This window comes from Chamaea fasciata, unplaced genomic scaffold (assembly GCF_029207755.1).
Source record: "Chamaea fasciata isolate MVZ Bird 193981 ecotype frontalis unplaced genomic scaffold, bChaFas1.0.hap1 SCAF_7, whole genome shotgun sequence".
NCBI lineage: Eukaryota > Metazoa > Chordata > Aves > Passeriformes > Sylviidae > Chamaea > Chamaea fasciata.
This window is the reverse complement of record NW_027094092.1, coordinates 26,171,089-26,191,057: the sequence shown is the minus strand read 5'-3', so window position 1 is coordinate 26,191,057 and position 19,969 is coordinate 26,171,089. Positions and strand designations below refer to the sequence as shown.

General features: G+C 40.7%; 1 protein-coding gene across 1 annotated transcript in view; it reads left to right on the top strand.

Annotated features, from left to right (window-relative positions):
• LOC136292414 (cytosolic phospholipase A2 epsilon-like) overlaps window positions 1–17,129 on the top strand; it is a 32,227-nt gene extending 15,098 nt beyond the window's left edge. Inside the window, exons 7-21 of the mRNA XM_066188093.1 lie at window positions 1,356–1,398; window positions 2,217–2,274; window positions 2,684–2,850; window positions 2,967–3,053; window positions 4,025–4,062; window positions 5,940–6,087; window positions 6,922–7,058; window positions 7,992–8,214; window positions 9,586–9,700; window positions 10,763–10,900; window positions 11,825–11,932; window positions 13,115–13,306; window positions 14,081–14,247; window positions 15,568–15,754; window positions 16,906–17,129. Coding sequence (XP_066044190.1) covers window positions 1,356–1,398; window positions 2,217–2,274; window positions 2,684–2,850; window positions 2,967–3,053; window positions 4,025–4,062; window positions 5,940–6,087; window positions 6,922–7,058; window positions 7,992–8,214; window positions 9,586–9,700; window positions 10,763–10,900; window positions 11,825–11,932; window positions 13,115–13,306; window positions 14,081–14,247; window positions 15,568–15,754; window positions 16,906–17,111 — 2,014 coding nt within the window. The 3' untranslated portion in view covers window positions 17,112–17,129. The remainder of the gene's footprint in view (window positions 1–1,355; window positions 1,399–2,216; window positions 2,275–2,683; window positions 2,851–2,966; window positions 3,054–4,024; window positions 4,063–5,939; window positions 6,088–6,921; window positions 7,059–7,991; window positions 8,215–9,585; window positions 9,701–10,762; window positions 10,901–11,824; window positions 11,933–13,114; window positions 13,307–14,080; window positions 14,248–15,567; window positions 15,755–16,905) is intronic.
• Window positions 17,130–19,969: the final 2,840 nt, after the last annotated feature.

The window sequence follows — 19,969 nt, the reverse complement described above, 5'->3', positions numbered from 1 at the left end:
TTTGGGTATTTCTGTAAATAAGTGCCAGCCTTCTCCTACATTGTTGCTGCAGTCCCAAGCACCTGACTGATTATCTTGCTCTGTAGCTTAGCTTCTCTCAACAATGCGCCTACCAGTTACCCAGAGAGCTGTGTGGATGCCCCGTCCCTGGAACTGTTCAAGGTCATGCTGGATGGAGCTTTGAGCAACCTGGTCTAGTGGAAGGTGTCCCTCCCCATGGCAGGGGTTTGGAACTGCATGACCTTTAAGATCCTTTCCAGCCCAAAGTAGTTTATGATTCTATGATTTATCTACCTGGGGATGTTTCAGAAAGCTTTCTGAGTGTGCGGGCATTCCTATCAATATTTTCTTGCCTGTTTCAGGTTATGTATTGGACACAATTTTAGTGTTGAAACATACTAGTTAGGTTTTCAGTGTATCTCCAGTTCTTCAGTTTTCCCTTGCACTACTCTTTGAATCTTAGTAATTGTGTTTTCTTTCTGCCTAACACAATCACGATGGGTTGGGAACTCTTGTGAGGATGTAAGGCTCCTTCTTCAGCATGGTCAGCCTGCCACCCATGAATCACCATTTTTGTCTCTGTGTTGCCACAAGGTAACTAAGGCATGGCAGAAATAAAGTGACTAGTCTAAGGCCAGATTTCCTACTAGTGGAGAGCCAAGGCCAGAAGTCAAGTCGCTCCACACCATCTCCTGACTTCACCTGAACGATCTGGAAAGCTTTTTTTTTTTTTTTTTTTTTTTTTTTTTTTTTTTTTTTTTTTTTTTTTCCTTTTTTTTTTTTTTTTTTTTTCCTCCCATGCAATTGGTATTGGCTGCCCTGTGCCACTTTGAAACAGGCTCCCCAGGGAAGTGATCACAACACCAAACCTGCCAGAGTTCAGGAAGCATTTGGACAATATTCTCGGGCACATGGTGTGACTCTTGGGGTTGTCCTGTGCAGGGCCAGGAGCTGGACTCGGTGGTCCTCCTGGGTCCCTTGCAAGTCAGAATATTTGCACGCCAGCAAATACATAAAACTGTCTTCCCAACAAGGCCATACTGGTGTTATCAGCTGAAATACATTTATTTCAGTCTTACAGTGAGAAGAACTTGACTGCTTAGGAGGAGACTCCATTTTAGATGATCATGAGATTGCCCTGTAAAAAAATAACCATGATACACTTGCTCAGCTTTGCTACAGAGATGACTCTCCTCAGTGCAGTGCTCAGTCCATGCAAGCAAGGAAAGGAGCTTGTTATGTACTTGTTGGGGTCCCTCAGACTTTTAAGTGGGAAGAAAGGGCAACATCCTGGGTAAAGATGAGCAGGATTTGTTTAACTTAAAAAAATCTATGTTTTTCATTTTGTTTCCTAGACCCGGTCCTCATGAAATGATTGCTAGCAATGGAGTGCTGGTGGTATGTGTCTTTCCTAAGATGTTTTCTTTAAGTGATTCTTTAATGTAAAGGTAAAGGAAGGTGGAGGTTAAAGAAGCCAGTAGGCCAGGTCTTTCTCTTTCTTTTCTCTTTCCTATTTATACACATCCAGAATGGGATGTTTTATTTACCTGTTTATTGGAGATATCCCATTTGTCCTTTATTTCCCTATTTCTCATTTTTCCTATACTTCACCATACCACACACAGAGACAATTTTTCTCTGGTACTAATACTTCAAAAAATGCACTGCTCTCTATCAGAACACAATGATAAAAAGGCTGTGAAGTCACTTATTGATAATCTACCCAGCCCTTTCATTCCCTTGGAGATGAGTCATGCACTATGGGTAAGTTCTTCATGAAATACTCACTTGTCAAAAATACATCATATTGAAGAAGAGTGAGCACCATAAAAAAGAAAAATCAACCCCAAAACGCTAATAGCAGTGCTTCTTCAGAAAACCCTTCCTACTACTGACTCTTGATCACTCAGTGACATATCTTTATTTCCTAGTTTAATCATTTGTATTTATGCTACTATCTTGAAAATGGTCCTGATTTCTTCCTTTGTATATTCCCCTCGCTGTGCTCAATCTTATGTCATTGTCCCACATGCAATTCCTACAACTCCCTCCAAAGCTTTACCTTTTCTTTAGTCAGCAGCTAGTGAGAAAAAGCCCAGAAATGCCAAGAAATTCAGAACTCCAAGTTACTCCAAGCTGAGGGGTCCACGGCTCCTTGTAATGAGAATAGGATCTGATGATCTTTCTCACAAAATCCCGCAATCTGTCTTTCACAGTGTCGGGAACTTTGCTGCTTGGAAGTTGAAGTGGCAGAGAAGACGAAGCAAAAATCAAGTAAGGTTATTGCTTTGTTATTTATTTACTAGTGGTTACATGCTGGCATGTGAGAAGATTCCCCTTTCATGTAAAATGTTAGTGAAATAAATAGTGCTTACATTATTCAGTGAAGTTCATGTCAGGTAAACACATTAGGTTGTTAGAGACTCCAATTACCTCATCTAGATATATGTTAATAATGCCTATTAAACGCACAATTAAGTTGAAATCCCAGTTCTGTATCACAGCAGGAATATTCAGAGTCCCCTTTCTACCAGAGGAGCATCCACTTTGCTCCTTTCCCTTTAGTTCCAGCACTTTGCACTGGGGAAAGCTGTGCCACCTGCCCACCACTTTTAATCAAGCTAGCACATTTTTCTGGTTAATCATATTAACATTTGTCATGATCTTTGTTTTGCTACTTTAGAGAAGGAGCTTTCCCTGACTGTGAAGGGCTCCTTTGAGGGGACACAGGATATCGTGCTGGGCCCCAATGGAGTTGTCAGCCCCTCGTGTCCCACCGAGTTCCACTACATCAAGTATGCGGAGCCAACGCTGGATGTCATGCTGCCAAAGAAGAGGCGCTACCACCCAGTATGTTGGAGAGGCCTCAGTGATGGAGGGATTCTGAGTCGCTCTCAAGAGAGTGTGAGGAAGGAGAAAGGGTAAACCCATTCCTGGTTTTGTCCTAAAGCATGTTTTTTTCCCAGTGGTCCTGTAGGTACAGTACTGAGACGGGCTCCCCAGTCGTGATGCTGAACTCGTTGCCCATGGGAAGGAAAACAACCATTGCAGAGGTGAGCATCACTTCCAGGTGCTGGTGATAAAGAGTCACTCAAATAGGAACCATTCCTCATAATGTTGTCCCAGATGGTTGCTAAGAGAGTCAGAAATGTTCTGATTTTCTGTTAGACTTTGAGAAAACAGGAGCTTTGTTTCTCCAGATGTTTTCTCCACAGAGGCAGGCTGTCCCTGTATTAATCTCCATTATGTGCCAGCAGTGGAGACAGAGACCTACAAGCATGCAAGAAAACATCATACATCCTTCAGAACTTCTTTCCCTGTTTACCCAAAGAAAGACTCAGTGACTCCCCCTTTGCTTAGAGTGCAAACTGAAAGTTGCTCCTTGGGCATAAAATAGGAAAACATCAATAAACCTGTCCTTAGTCAACAATATATTTAAGAAGACAATATATTGAAATATGCTGACTATATTAGTCATAAAGGATGCATTTTAAATAATATAGTGAGAATATTGATTTAAATGAACCATTTAGACATCCTCTCAGAACAAGGCCCATTTTGTCACTTAATATGAAGATTAAAATAATGATTTTAAAGAGAGGATAAAATGTGGGTGGAAGCAAAGGCAGACTTTTCAGTCTCTTCACTGTGAGACTATGGCCAGGATGTCAAAGATGTGCTGTGTACTCGAGCATAAAGAATGGAAAACACACATTAAATAATAATTCAGGATGCTGCAGGAAGCTTATGAGTAGTACAGGAAATGAGACCTGCTGCCTGAGTCTCAGAAACCTCTTATATAAGGATTCTTAATGGTTTCTGCAGCCTGGAAGGATTTAGGATCTGTAGGTAGGGATGTTCCACTAATGATAAGTGAATGCTTTTGGAAATATATGCCAAGATCTCAGACATTTAAGCTTGTGATTGTCAGACCTTGCTAGGGTATAAATCAAGCTCTGACCCCAAGACAGAAAGGGAAAATGAAAAATTTAAAATTAAAATACTACACATTCTTGTTTTCCAGGAAAAAAGATTTGACTTGAATGTGACAGCAAAAGCTTGGTAAGTGGTTTTCTTCTGTTCCTTAGGACTTGGTTCTTGTTTTAGCTGCATGGAAATGACACAAGCAAGCATTCTCATTCTGAAAACTAGAATGTGCTTATCATAAAACATAAAATACGTGCGCAATATATAATACATAATTAACCTTAGGAAGATTTGGCTTTTATAAAATGATAAAACATTCAAATAAACATGTGTCTATTTCAGCATTATCCTTTTCCTTCTGACCACAGAATATTTTCTTTGGTCAATGTCAGTCTCTGAAATTCACAAAAAAAAAAATACTAGCTGACAACAACAACAACAAAAAGAATAGTCAGATGTAAACATTTAATTTATTCAGGAATTAAGAATTATTTTTTCTTTACTGTCAATATTCAGTGATGATGAACCTTGTGTTCTATTAAGTCCAGTTATCCTGTATATTGAGTAGAAACTAAGGTGGACAAGTTCACTTGTGGTTTGACATCTGTAGACATGCTCATTAATACTCTTCAGTAAACATGGAGATACTTCAGGTTATCTGTACCTGTATGGAACACACAGAACTGAGCAAACTGGTATTTTTGTGTGTGTGTCTGACTAAGAAATAAAAGGAAAAAAAATTTTGAATTAAAATAAAGTTTTCTGTCATTCATTTCAAAACAGCAAGTGGTCAATGATAACAGGAAAATCAGTGTTATTCCACTGCAGGAAAAAACACCTCTTGCTTATTTATTTTACTTTCAGAGAACTTTAGAAACAGTTTGTTTGGATCTTGATTTACAATAGAAACTGGCTTTTGCAGCTCCACCTAACTCAATTTCCATTGTGTGTCCTCATTTACAAATAAGGTTATAATAATTTATCTGATTTTATCGAAATCTGGCGGTGGAGAAAGCTGATAATTACATTTTCTTGCCAGTTTAATAGAAATTATGGACCCAGTAGAAGAGAGAGATTCTGTCACTGGAAGAAAAAGCAAAGCCCTGGCATTTTACAATGCCTGGCCAGGTAGCTCTGACTTGACCATGGCCATCTCTTGTCTATTGATGTTTTGTAGGAGCAGGGCAGGAAGAGCCAGGAGGGAGATTAGTGAGCAGAAGAGCATGAATGCCCAGGGAAATAAACTACAATTGTAGGGCCTTAAGGAATGACTTACTCAGTTTTCAAAATAGACACCAGTGAAACCTTCCTCTGGGAGAAGATGAGCCTTACAATTGTTGAGTCAAGGCTGATGTGGAACAGAACGTCCAGAGCTGACCCCTGAAACAGCCTGTGCAAATGTAGACACAACAGGGCAGCAGGGGTGGAATACTGCCCGGTGACCCTTCCCTGCCCATCCAGGGGCTGGATGTCACCAAGGTCTCTCCAGCAAGCCGTGTTCCGTGCCACCCTCTCCGGCGGTGCTGGCCGCTAGAGGGGGACGCGTTCCCACTCCAGTTGCTCAAAAGGAGAATTCCGTTCACCTTGAAAGTGCCAGCCTTTGAAAATTGGGTGTTATTTTAGTTTTCGAATGAGAAAATAACCTGTGAAATGGGAATCGATACTTTCGATACTTTCGGTACTTTCGATACTTTCACTTTTGACCATTTGCATGGATTTTCTAAATTTGTCAATCTTTTAGTTGTAGAATATTTATTTAAATTTTTTTATTATTTGCAAATACTGTACATTTTTTCTTCCAATTAGCAATGATTTGGCATAATGCCACTAGCTGGTCTTACTAATTGACATAATTTTCTTACTTTTAAAAATATTAAAATTATTCTCTCTTGCTCCTGTCATGTTGCAACATCCTGTTTGAAGGGAAGGGTGCTGTAGATGATCTTTGATCAACATCTTAAGATTGATATGGGTGTGTTAATATTTAATATACGTGTCTGTTTTTATCTTAGTAATTGTTCCTGCCACCAAGACCTGGACATGCGCTTTGGGTTTAACTTATGTTCTGAAGAGATGGCTTTCCTGGGGAAAAGAAAGAGATATGTAGCAAGTGCTCTCAAAAATGTTTTTCACCTACCACATGATCTGCAGGATCGAGAAGTATGTGTGTGCTGACGGCATAGAACTTGCATCTCTAGTGCTTTCATGTACTCCTGTAAATGAGTGGTCAGCAAAACAGGCAACACAAATCTGTTGTGCAGGTACCAGCTGGTCCAGGTATCTTAGATACATTTGCTTCTGCTGCCAAGGTTTGTTATCAAAAGCACTGGTTGCAGTCATCATCCTTGATTACTATCAATTTGGAATTTGTCATAGTTGAGGTGTGTTCATTCCTGCCATGCTGAGCTATAACTGGCTTGTTTCAGAAATACTGAATACATTACACAGCAAAGATCTTTTCCCCTTATTTCAATTTCACTACTTTGTGAGAGATTAGGAAAAACATCTTTGCTTGCTTCTTTGGTTTCTTGAAGTTTTGAAATTCCTTAAAATAAATATAATTTATTTTAAAATAACTTCAAGATGCTGAAAACTAGCAGCATTGCTGAGGGTAGCTTAACAACAGTGGCTGTGAACTAAGTGTATTTCTTCATGGGATTGTCATGAAAACTTTCATGCAGAAGTAGTCAGTGTGTGAAATAAGAAGAGCGGTGGAGTGAGAGATGCACAGAAAATACATTGTTGCTTCCACAGAAGGTTTCTTCTTGTTCATATATAAGCCCTAGAGATGGGCAAGAGTCCAAGTTTGGGTTAATCTCTGAACTCATGTTTATCCAAAGGGAAATAAGGGACAGTAGCAGTTGTTGCTTCGTTTTGGAGTCTTTCCTTCTAAAAAGGGACCTGGGTTGGCTGTGGTGACCAGACCCCATTGCAGTGTGGGATGCAATGTTGGATGCTGTCAGTGTGAGTGTCCCATCCTCCTCTGCCCAACAGGTCCCCGTGGTGGCTATCATCACGACAGGAGGAGGACTGAAGTCAATGACAGGGTTGTATGGCAGCCTCATGGGACTGAAGAAGTTGAATCTCCTGGACTGTATAACTTACATCAGCGGGCTGTCTGGCACCACATGGTAAGCCAGCTCGAGCAGGAGGCCTGACCAGGCTTTTGAGGGTCACATTGCTGAAGAGAGTAGCTTCTAAAAGTAGACAACATCAGGAGATTTTCTTCAAACATTATATAAACAAGTTTCTCAGTAACAGGCCATTAAATATTAGCTTGATTTGGTGCACACTTCTTCTATAAGCAGTTCTTTACTGTGCTTATCAACTCTACATGTGCAGCAGTTAAACGTGCATATGACAACTATACTCATCAAGATGCTTTCTAGGTAAGTAGTTACTGTGGATGTAGCTGTGGATGCCCATAGCGTCATGCCTCTTCCTTTCTCCACTGAATCCCAGCTATTAACTGGTCCCATTAACTTCTGAAACTGGCTCTGATTTCTAACTGCAAAAAGAACTGCTGGACAGTGCACAGTTACCCCTGCATCCTGCCAATTTTGTGTTTCCCTGCTCACAGGACCTAGGGCTGCCTAATGTCTGATTGTCCCATGCAGAGGAGGTTGGTAACATAGAGGATGATGTTAAAATAAAGAACAGTGGTATCATAAAATTGAGTAAATCAAGCCAAGAGAGAGCAGCTAATATGAATTAGTTTAAAATTCCAAAAAACAAGCAAAGAAAATTTGTTGTAGTTTTCTGCCTAATTTATGCTTCACAAATGTACCTATGTTCACACCTGGCAGTTTTATCCCTTAACCTTCTTCCAGTTCTGCTTTAAAAAAAAGGTCAAGGACATAAAACCCCCACCTCATTCTTCAGGGCCATTTTAAAAAACAGTCATAGAAACTCTGGAGTGTTCATTCTGCTGGATGGAGCAGCTAAACCAGTGTGTGTGTGAGCAGAGGGGAATCCCTAAATGTAAACCTCTGTTCTGAAAGCACAAAATTTCCAGGGTTTTTTTGCTCCTTTTGACTTCTGCTGTCTGTATTGTCTTTCTCCAGGACCATGGCCAACTTATACAGAGATGCCTACTGGTCACAGAAGGACCTGGACTCACATATTGGTGAAGCCCAAAAACAAGCAACAAAATGCAAGATGGGCTGTTTCTCTATGGATCGCATGAAGTATTACAACAAGCAGCTTTGCCAGCGGAAAGAAGAGGGATACAGGACATCATTTATCGATCTTTGGGGACTCATGATTGAGTACTTACTAAATGATGGGGTATGATGTAAATTCCATTTCTTAGAGAGCCATCTGTTTTTCCCTTAGTCGATGGAGAGGAAACTAGTCCATCATTTCAGAGAATGTACCTCAAAGCAGAGGGAAATTCTCTGTGTTAACAAAATAGCAGATTTTAAAAACTCCTTTAACAGTTTGCCTAGAAAGAAATGCATCCTATGTGCTAATAAATTCAGTTGTGGATGCAGCCATTTGAATTCTGGCTGGTGTTTAAATGGAAGTGAAGGCAATCTTGGGAAGTGCATCTGAGATGCAAATTACTCATGCAAAAAGGGTTCAAAATGCAAAGCAGAGTAATCTCAACAATGTGAAAACTATCTCAAGCAACCCTGACACAGCTAGACTGTTCAGTGAATTGCATTCACTGGCAGGTAACTTGATAGGCAAATACACTTGACGCAAGTACATATTTTGCTTTTCCTCAGAAACACTACTGACATGGTTTAAGTGATAGTTTTATAAGTAATTTCAAATTTGCTTTTCTGTTACTTGAAGGGGTTGCTACCCCTACAGTACAGCAGCCCACTTCCTTTTCTCCCCATCTGGATCACAGTTTCAGGATGTGTGCTTTGGCACTTGGAAAGTGGGAAAGGGTAAGTGGTTGAGGATTGAACAGGAATGTCCTCCAACTGGGGCAGAAATGCTACAGTTGTTCAGCCATTCATTTGGCTTTATTTTTATGTAAGTACATATATAGCATTACGTATATATAAACAGTGCATAAATGCATAAAGGGGAATACTAGGTATTAAACAAAAGTGTGAGCTAAATAGATGCCTCTCTTTTAATCTCCGCTAATGAGGTCCCTCTCACAATTTAACCTAGCATTTTTCCCTTTGAGCAATCCTGACTATTTCTATGTAGCCATTAACCTCTCCCTAATCTTCCAGAACAAGCTACTCTTAAATTTTTCAGTAGTTAGTTCATGAGATTTCATATTTTTTATAAACCTTTTCAATGAGAATATGCTTTTTCAGAAAAGAAGCCAGGTGGGGTGCAAAAAATTTGCTGCAAATTTTAGTCCCTTTGCAAGGCTAGACTGTGATAACTGCTGTGTGGTAGGAAGAGAAATTAAGTATCAACATGCTCAAGGGCTTCCTTCATATTCAGGAGAGCAAGGATGGCTCACTACACTCCTCAGCCTAAGTAGCAGCCCACCCCTTCTTCTACTTGTCAGGACAGTACTTCCTAGGACATATAGGCGTGTGCAGAAATAGTTGTCTCCCTCCTCATTTTTTTGTGAATCCATGCACAAAGCAGGCTGGAGCCTGCTCTGTGGTGGTTGGTGTGTACCTGCAGTGCTTTGTGTGGTGGAGCTGCCACCACAGCTCTTTTCTTTTTCTTCAAAACCAGAAAGACCCCCACAAGCTTTCAGAGCAGCAAGAAGCACTGTGTGATGGCCAGAACCCACTGCCCATCTATGTGTCAGTGTGCGTCCGGGACAGTTACAGCACCAATGATTTCAAAGGTAAGGATGTTGCTTCGGATCCTCTGAGGCTAAAACTGGCAGCTGAATTCCTGTCATCACTCTTCTCTTCTTGCTAGCACTTGGAGAAAACAATCCTGTTGTGTTAGTTCCTTTTTGGAGAAGTAACCATCATCCCCATGCCTTACAATTTTAATACAAGGGTTTTGGGGAGCAGGATTTCACTGTCTAGACATACACAGTGGAAATCCTGCCAGGAAGGCCATTCTGAGAAATATTTGAATTATCCAATAATTTCTTTTTCTCAATGGTCAGTTATTGTTTCAGTATGAAGAATGACCACATAGTTATGGTAGAGTTTGAGAAGGCTCCCAACTGAATTTGTTGCTTTTCTCATTGTTTTGTTTGTTTGTGTTTCTTTCCTATGGAGGATCAGAAGGAGGAGAAGGGGAAGAGAAAAATTCAGACAAAATTTTTTATTGTTGAGGCAAGAAAATGAACCACTTCTGAATGAAAAAGAAATTATAGTCCATGACATTTCTGTCCCAGTTTTCACTCACACTGCAGTTGTATCAAACAACTGCACTTCACTTGGAGAGGATATCCAAGAAAGTCAAGAACTAGTTCTGTCTCCATTAGTACGACACATAGAGAGTATAATTGATCACTTACAAAAAAAAAATTTCTGAAGAACTGAGTACCCATATTTGTGCATCAACAATTATCTAGGGATGATAAATTAACTGTATTGGTCAAGTACTGTTACTTGGACGTGGTGTATGGAAGGGCAGAGCAAAGGCACACACGTGCTGGAAAACCCTGGACGAGTGTGTGCACACAGGGTGTGCAAGGCCTGAAGCCTTGCCATACCCTCAGTGTGCCACTTGTGCCACCAGCAGCGCCACCATGACCAGCACAACTGCTCCTGCCTCCTCATCACCACCACGCCCAAGCTCAGACACCTCCCTGGAGATCCACATTTCAGAGTGAGGCTTTGCAAAGTCAGCGTATTAAACATAACTCAGTCCAGTGTATGCCCAAGCTTCCCCTCTCCCCACACCTGTCTGGGAGCCCTCTAAGTGTCCTGTTGTGGCTGTATTGCAGAGTGGGTGGAGTTCACTCCCTACGAGGTGGGGCTACTGAAATACGGCGCATTTGTTCGCACGGAGCATTTTGGAAGTGAGTTCTTCATGGGCCGCTTGTTAAAAAAGCTCCCTGAATCCCGCATCTGCTACCTTCAAGGTGAGGCATAGCATTGTCCTGGCACAGAGGCACTCTGGAGGGGTGTAATGCTGTTAACCAGTGGGTAGATAGTTCTGTCCTAACATACTGAGGACGGCCTGCTGGGAAATGGGAGTGGTAGTTTATCCAAAAGAATACAGTAAAAAAAACCCACATATTTTTTAGTTTCTTGTCACTGTTTTGGTAGATGAGTTGTCTGTGTCTTAGAAATGGAATAGATTAAGATCCTTCATTCTTTCATTGTAAGTAATAGCTCCCACTTCTTTGGCTATTCTTCTGATTCCTCTCCGAATACACTCCAACCTAAGTCCAATTGTGATACACTTAAATTTACAATGACTGGTGATATGGTGGCACTCTGTTTTGTCAACAAAGCCACCAGTGCCCCTTTGTCAAGGCAGAGAGGGGTAATCCTGGATGGAGAAAAGAGTGCACAGTAGAGCTGGAGCCCATAGCATGTGTGAGCCTTTACAAACTGTGGTGTAAGATCTTGTCTTACAGACAAACATCTGAAAAGCTAGTTCATCCCCTTGAGAAACAATTCAAGGTGTTTGAAAGAGTTATTGATCAGAGTAAGGGCAGAAAAACACAAACTGGAGAAAGGAAGATGGGGATGGAAATTATGTATTTGTGGTGTGTTATCTGAATTCTTTATTTTGCCTCTTGAGCAAGTGTGTCTTTTTGTCTCCTTTAGTCGCCTCACATTCTTTGCTCTCTTTACCATGTGGCAAAGCCATGTAGTAGGTTAGGCACAAAGGTGATGGTAGCATGACCTGAATCAGTGACACAGAAAGTTAAGAGGATTTTAACAGTATGGAAGTTTAGAAATATTTGCGTTAAGTCCATTAAAAAATTAAGCCAGGAGGTCAAAATAGAAGGAAAAGGGCATTTTTGTGTCCTTGTGTTCACTAATTTCTTTTACAGGTATGTGGAGCAGTATATTTTCTGTGAACCTTTTACAAATATGGGGACTGTCCCACAGTTCAGAGGACTTCTGGAGGAGATGGACTCAAGACAGAATAGATGAAGTTGGTGAGAAATTATTAAGCCTTTCATTTATGGTCATTTATTTTCCTGTGTGGCGTTTGGCATCTTGCCAACTTTGCTGAAGCTGGCATCATGGGATCTTACTAAGGGATTGTGACTTCCCCTCACACTGAATAGAGTAAGAGGGAGAGAATAATCAGAGAAAAGCTGCTGTAATTAAAACATTCACTAAAGCTCTACGGGTTCCTTCAGGGGAAGTTTTAGAGGGGTAAGACATTTCTCAGAAAGTGTTCTGGCACTACAATTCTCACTTAGCCATAAAGAAACAAGAACCAACAGCAGAGAATATGGTATTTTTACTGCCTATGCAGAGAATAAGCCTTAATATCAGCTGGTTAATCAATGTTTCCTAGGTCTTTATTTTATTACTCAGTACAGTAATTGCTGCATTGGATTCATACTGACACATAGATAAATGAGTCCCAGAGGGTATTTTCTGAAGCAATACAGAAACCATGATTTTATTGCTAAATCACTTGATATGATAGTAACTATAATTATAGACATCCTGAAAAATATAGAAATACAATGTGCAATCATGGAAACCACCAAGTCTCTCCTGCTGCACTGTCAGCCTCTTGGGCTGGCAGAGCAGATTGTCATTTCTAGAAACCACACCTTGTGCCACATTTCTGCTTTTCACCCATACGCCATCTACCCACCCCCTAAACTACCCATAGTTTCTGAATATGAATGCATGCCCCAGGTTTTCTTGGGGTGCTCTCACTCTACTGATTAAGCATGTAGTCTCATAGCCATGAGTGATTATTGGGTAGCAGCTGTTGCAATAAACGCCGTGGTTGCTGCTGTGCCCATCTGACTGAGCAGTAGCGTATTCATCAGCCCCATTTACTCCATGCTTGTGTCTGTTTCATGTTATCTTCCTGTGAGGATATTTAACTTCTGACAGAACATTTTCTGAATTGCTTAATTTCCTTAAGGTGTCCTTTTTCCAAGATTAAAGGTTGCTTCTGATGAAGTGTCTTCAGGTCAAAGCTTAAGGTCATCAGCAGAGCTTTGTCCAGCAGCCATTCCTTCCCCTCAAAAGAGTTTGTGTGTGTTTAGTGAATCATCCCAGAAGAGCCCCTGAGAACTCCTCTGCACCAGGGCAGCCAGAAAGGAACAGAAGCTAAGAAGCAGCTCACCAGTTTTTCTCCCCTCTTCTAGATGAAGACCCGGTGCTGCCCACAAGACCCCATGAGCTGCGGACCCGCATGTACACCCCGCCTGGCGCCCTGTCCAGCGCCCTCCGGGGAGCACTCACCGACCGCTTCTCCGTCGCCCAGCACCACAACTTCCTGAAGGGCTACCAGCTGCACAACAACTACATGGAGAATGAGCACTTCTGCCGCTGGAAAGGTAGGTGATGGCCACTAATATTTAACTGGCATAGTTTTCAGGCAGTTTTGGGGTGGGGAGTTTAGAGAAGAAGCCTGTCAAGCTTGGTAGGGGATAAAAATCCTCCTAAGAGAATGTTTACATTCTGAATAGAGAGAAGACACTAAGACTTCAGTGTTGGCAGCTATTGAAGACTTAATATTTGTATTTGCTTGCTTCAGCTGAGACCTCTGCAGTCCAGACTGGGAGGGTAGACTTGAAGCTGACAGAATCAAATTTAAAGTGGCAGAGAGCAGAGTGAACATGGGAGAAAGCTTTATTTGGCAAGGGTATACCTCTAACTTTAGATGGGACTGAAATGTTGGAGAAAATATCGCCTATAAGAGAAAGCTGGAAAGGAATGGGGCTTTCTAGTCCAAAGAAGAAGGGACTGAGTGGGAAGAAGAAGTCCAAACATAAAAAGGATTGAAAATATTTTGTTCTCAAAATCAATGATAGATGGAAGATGAAACATTGACTGAAATGAAGCAAGGCAGATGTAGGTTAATTATTAGACATAACTTACTGGCACTAATAGGTGTGACGTGTTAATGCAATATATTGCCTGGAAACTCAACACAGATTTTTCAGAGCAGGAACTTCTGTGTTTTGCAGTCCTTATCATGCCTGTTTGATGATCTAGTAGTGTGGCAATTAAATTATACCAGGCCTCTGGAATGGTCAGTTCCACCTTACACTTTTTTTCCAGTCAAAATACCCGGATCTATTCTTATTCAAAAAATATTTTCCTTTTAGATACTGTGTTAGACTCACGTCCCAACCAACTGATGCAAAATCCTGATCAGCTGGGTATGATCGATGCTGGATTTTTCATCAATACCAGCAGTGCACCACTTTTAAGGCCACAGAGGGAAGTGGATGTCATCATATATCTAAGTTATACTACTGGATCACATACATCGGTGAGAATATTCTTGTTACCATGTGTTGTGTCTCCCTTTACTTGTAAATTCCCAGCCTGTGGCATCCAGAATTGCTGGTTTTATCAGCTGTTCAGTTTATAACATCTGCATCCCCCTGTATTTTTCACTGTAGTGATTAATACTGTTCCTATCTCTTCCTGCCATTCCTGGACTCTTTCTTGCTGGTTTAAGAACATGTTGAATTATTCAAGGGATGTTAACATGGTCTTTTCCAGAATAATGGGAGGAGCCTCTTCTGCTTTATGCTGAATCAAGCAGGCTTGCAGACCATACACAGGAATATCGATAAAGATGAGGAACTGATTTCTTCTGACTTAAGTTAGAATATATAAAGGGTTAAGTGGATATCAGCTGCAGATAATTTCCGGCCTGACAAATAAGATGCTACAAGTAAAATTCAGTGATGAGCATCTTCCTGCAGAAAGCCCATTTCATGGAGATAAAGTTAGTTAGCTGGCTATAAGAGCTGTCAGAAAATAAGCTTGGATCTTTTTATATCAGAAACAGAGGTTAGTTGAAAACTCACTGTTAAGCACTTTGGCCTTCCTATGTAAAATTACATTCTGAGAGTGAGAATAGCTGTGCTACTGCTAATAAGCTGCATGTTGGATGAGACAGATATAATGAAGTTTTATTTCAGCCTTATTCATTGTCTGGATAAAACTTATAAAAAAAGGCTGCTACGATTTATAGTGCTTTAGTAGAAACCTTTTTCTGCTTGATAATGTTCACTATTAGATGGTGCAGAGTAAATAACACAGTGCATATTAGGACATAATATTTTATTAAACATTTCAGGGAAAACCATAGCCTAATACTTTTCTCAGTAAAATATGAAACTCTGTACTGTGCCCTAATGACTGCACAGGCAGAGATATAATTGCACATTCATTAACTTAACTTTCTTATCTCCTGGCTTCCAAGCACATAAGATACCTTAAAAATTTTCTTTTTTGTCTTTGCTTGCTGTGATTTCTTTCTCTAGTTAATTCTATACAATGTATTAACGCAGGCTCTTTCATTTGCTAAAATTAACGCTTTACCCTGAACTTCTGCAAATTGCTTCAATTTTTTAAAAAAATGCAGTGGCCTTGATGAATTCTCTAATTCTGAAATTGTGTTTACAGCTTGTGATTAGCAATGTGGTTACTATGTGGTAATTATATATAGAGTAACCCTTGAAAGGAAGCAACTCACCCTGTGGATCTGAGTTACTAACCCTTACTAGTAGATGACAATTTGTGGCCTTTAGACAATGAAGTTGATTTCCAGTGCTGATCATTTTTTGTGATCCTCCAGTCTCTAGATAAGGCATGTAAGTACTACTCAGAGCAGAAAATCCCATTCCCAACAATTTCTTTGACTGACGAAGATAAAAAAAAACTGAAGGAGTGCTACATCTTCCAAGATTCAGATTTGCCAGGATGTCCGATTGTGATTTTTCTTCCCCTTGTGAATGATACCTTCCGAGAGTATAAAGCACCTGGTAAGTTACAAGTAGTGACAAAGCATTAAACAAAAGACACCACTGCTTCCCTGACTGAGACACAAACTTATTCTTTGCTGCGGGCTGTCTTTGCTCACTGGGTTCATGGGGGAGCACTTTAGCTAATTAAACTTGTTTTCTCCATCCCTGCCAAAGCTATTATGTTCACTGTTGTCTTCATTGTGCTCTAAGAGAACAGCCCATGTCTTCTGGATGGTGTTTACCTTCACCTCTCTCTCATTTGTACTTGAAGCGTTCCTACCTAACTGCAAAAGCTTTTTTCCTGTGAAAGGTATAGCTCTTGCATATTATTTCCTGCTGCATATATTGTCTATTGTTCAGGTATTTAATTCTACACTTGAAGAATCATAGTGTCACATATGAGTGGTGGGGGAGAAAGAACCTGGCTTTCAGGCTGAACTCCTGAAGTGTGTGTCATTTTGGTACAGCATCAGCCCAGGGATCAAATTACTGACTGCTGTGTTCAGGGCCTGTCACTCCTTTTCTGCTAGGCCACCTGCTTTGTACTCCTCTTCTTTACTGCAAGTTACTAGGTTGCATTTGCTCTGCTCCTTGATAGCAGGGAGATTAAGCCCAAAATACTGCTGCTGTGGAATTTGTGTGATACAAAAATTAGAAAGGCAGAGATGGATCCTGGTGGCAGCTGCCCTGGACCTTATTCAGCATTTCAGGAACTCTCAGTTTCCACGTTTCTATTGCTCCTTTCTCACTTAAATTCTATTCTCTTATTAGCAATTAATCTTCCTCAGCTGAGGTTCATAGAAATCCCAGCTGCCCAGGAAAAGACCTGCAGTGCATGGACAGTGGCTTTTGGAGTGCCCTTTCAGGCTGACATCCCTGCCTGATCCATGGCTTTAATGAGACAGGTGTTTCTGAGTAAGCTGTAGATGAACACTGTGATGTCATCCCTCACTTCTCCCTTGTGCCCTCCTGCTTTCAGACTCTAGTCAGACTCTAGACCCTAGTCAGTGTTCTCTTGACTAGGGTGGGGCAATATATAACCTGCACTGTTTGCATTTAACCCTATGAATTTTCTTCAGGAGAAAAGTCTTGCTCTTTGACACTTCATGGACAGTTTGACACTGATTCAGATAAGCATCGTGTCACAGCAACAACTGCTTTCTCTCCAGGTGCCAAGCGCTGTTGCTCCGAGATGGAGGAAGGCCAGCTTGACTTGACCAGCTCCTGTTCCCCCTACTGCATGTTCTCTGTCAGATACACCGATGACAACTACCGCAAGCTGCTGAATCTCAGCGAGTACAACATCCTCAACAACTCCCAGATGATTATGCAGGCCTTGCAGACAGCCATGCAAAGGAGAAGGCAGATGTGCTGATTGCCTGTCCGACTCCCCTTACCTTCTCAGAGGAGTTTTTCATGCTCTAGGACCCAGAAGGGACATAGGTTTTTCAAACACTCGCCATTCTGCACTACAGAAACTACCCCAGCTGGTGCAGTGGTTTGCTGGGGTTTTTCCATTCTCAAGAAGTGGTCTCTATAAGCAAAGACATCATGTGGAAAATTTTTACTTATGTTTTGTTCCATAAGTTAAGGTTGTCTGTAGAACACTCTTTGCCTAAAATACTTGTTAATTTTTTTTTAAATAGCGTGACTTTAAGCCTAACTTATTATAAAATATGACATAAAAGAAAATAATTTTTTACTGTCACAGTGCTACAGTTATGCAACACAGCCAACACACCTACAGGCCATAAGAAGAATCTTCTACTCCCACAATTCTGCTTTGTGTAACACAAGGTGTGACCAGCTCTGGAAAACAAAGAGGCCTTGAGACTCAACTGGAAGCTGGTATTGGATCCCTCGGTCAGCTCTGTTTTGCAAGTGTCCCAAAGGGCAGCAACAGAGGCTGGAAATGTAAAGAGGGACAAGTGTGGGCACACAACCAGCCCCTTGATTTACATCCACATCCTGGGCTCTCTTGGGCTGTGAATGAATCATATGAGATGGGAAGGAGCAACTTAGGAGGAGGAACTGGCATAAGACTTTCCACACAATTTTAGTTTTTTTTAAAGCAAAGGGTGTAATTTGGGCAGATCAAAATTTCCTGTTAATTTATGTCAGTTTTAATTGGTTTGTACTGAGACATTATATAAAACCTCAGCACTTCAATTTGAAGCCTTCAAAATAAAACACCCTGGATCTTGTTTTCCCTGTTGAGTTACTTCTCATAATAAATACCATTCTTAAATTAAAAAGAAAAAGTACTTGAAAATACTTTACTTCCAATGGACAATGAAAACTTTGCTGTGTTACCCAGTTTAGTTGTTAACCATTTAGGTCATTGGCTTATCAAAAAAATTTCTTATTTATCTAGTTCTGCCTGTGCAAACTGAATAGAAGTGAGTCAGTAGTCTGAAACAACTAGGGCCATCTTAAAACAATCTGCAGACCATGCATGGGGTCTAGCACAAAAACACCAATTACATTTGTTGTGGGCTTACATTTTTAAACTTCCTGCCTTTTCCCTTTTATTGAAAGTACCTTTTTTTAAACTGCTCTGAACTGTGCTGAAGGTGAGCTGTAAAAATTATAAATCCATAACAACTTTTGCATTCCAGGAGCAAGTCAAGTTGAAAACACACTTTATTAGTAAGTTTTGTGTCCCAAAGACACTTGGGAAAATTTTGAACAAAGAATCTACTCAGTCAGAAAAAAGTCTATCAACTACATATTATAATGTGGGACTAAAAATAACCAGGGAAAATGCTTGGGTAAGTTGAAACATTTCATGTTAAGATTTTACAAAACATCTTTGTTTTGAAACATAACTTCTTTTTAATAGACTGCCTACCTCGTCACGCAGGGAACCCAACCTGAAAATAACAGGGTTCATTCACAGCCAAATAACGTTTGGCTTGTTACAAAATGACACTTTGAGGATTTTCATTTTAGCAAGGAGTGATGACAACTTATCTTTACAAATTGGTTCACAATGACTTTTCCAACACTTTGGTCATTTATTATGCCAAAACAAAACTTTTGGTTTTGTGCAACTGTAGCCTTATGTTGCCAGCCTAAAGATCATGGCATAAATATTAATGTTTGAAATTCATTAGGTTTTGAACAACTATGCACTTCTGATTGATTGAGGTTTTTTTGTTCTGTGGTAGTTTCACTAGTCATAGTCAGAAATATGACAATATGTGCTCTACATATAATCCTGGGAATTACCTCTCTTTTTACCTGAAAACCCTGGTGTGGAAAAGTAAACACAGGTTTTAGCCATAAATTCTTGCCACCTCCAGTTCTGAAGAAATGTTATTTACATGCAGAAATTTTGTATATACAGTACAAGACAATAAAGGCTTGTTTGCAAAATGAAAATTCTGCCTTGCTGCACATACTCAGGCATTTCAGTAATATGCTTCAGGTTTGCAGTGTGAACATTCCTTGTTCCTGGAAAACAAAACTGTTTTTATCTCAGCAAAGAGCATACCAAATACTTGCTGTGAGTATAGTGGATAAAGGAATGTCACAGAGACAGATTGCAGGAGTACAGAGTGAGCCATGGTCCTGCCCTTGTGCAAGGGCTGTCTCTGATGTGGATTGCAAATGCTGTCCATGAAAAGGAGAGTTTTTTGGCCACTGGTACTATGGGAGTGAGGCCCAGTTTTGGTGGACAGTCTGGTTAGTAGTTTTGCCCTCCAAGGAGATGTCACAGCAAACCACTGTCTTTAAGCATGACTGACAGATGCCAATGCTGCCAATTTTCTTGACCTAATGAAAATGTATTTCATCAAGCCACAGCACTGAGCTGGCACACAGAGGAAACATGCCATGTGTGTAGACACATCCCTTCATGGTGTCACAGAATACTGTACCCTATTGCAAAAATTTATTCTAGCAAGTTGGCTGTGATGACTGTTGATATTATTTTGCATGGGAATGTGCAAAGGGGACCTGTGCTGGCTGGTGGCAATGTTTGACCAGTAAGCTCAAGAATGCTCAGGGAATGAGCATCTTTTTGCTCAGAGATGATATACTGGGGAAGCAGGAAAGCCAAAAGAATCCCTTTCCCCAGAAAGTTTTATCTGTTATAATCTGTTGATGATGCAACAGTCTTTGGCTGCCTTTTCTAATCCTCTTCCAGTGAGCTGTGCCAGTTGCAATGGCACAGCAGTCAGCTGTGTGTGGACAGGAGCAGGTGTCCTGCCCCAGCAGTTGTGTTACAAG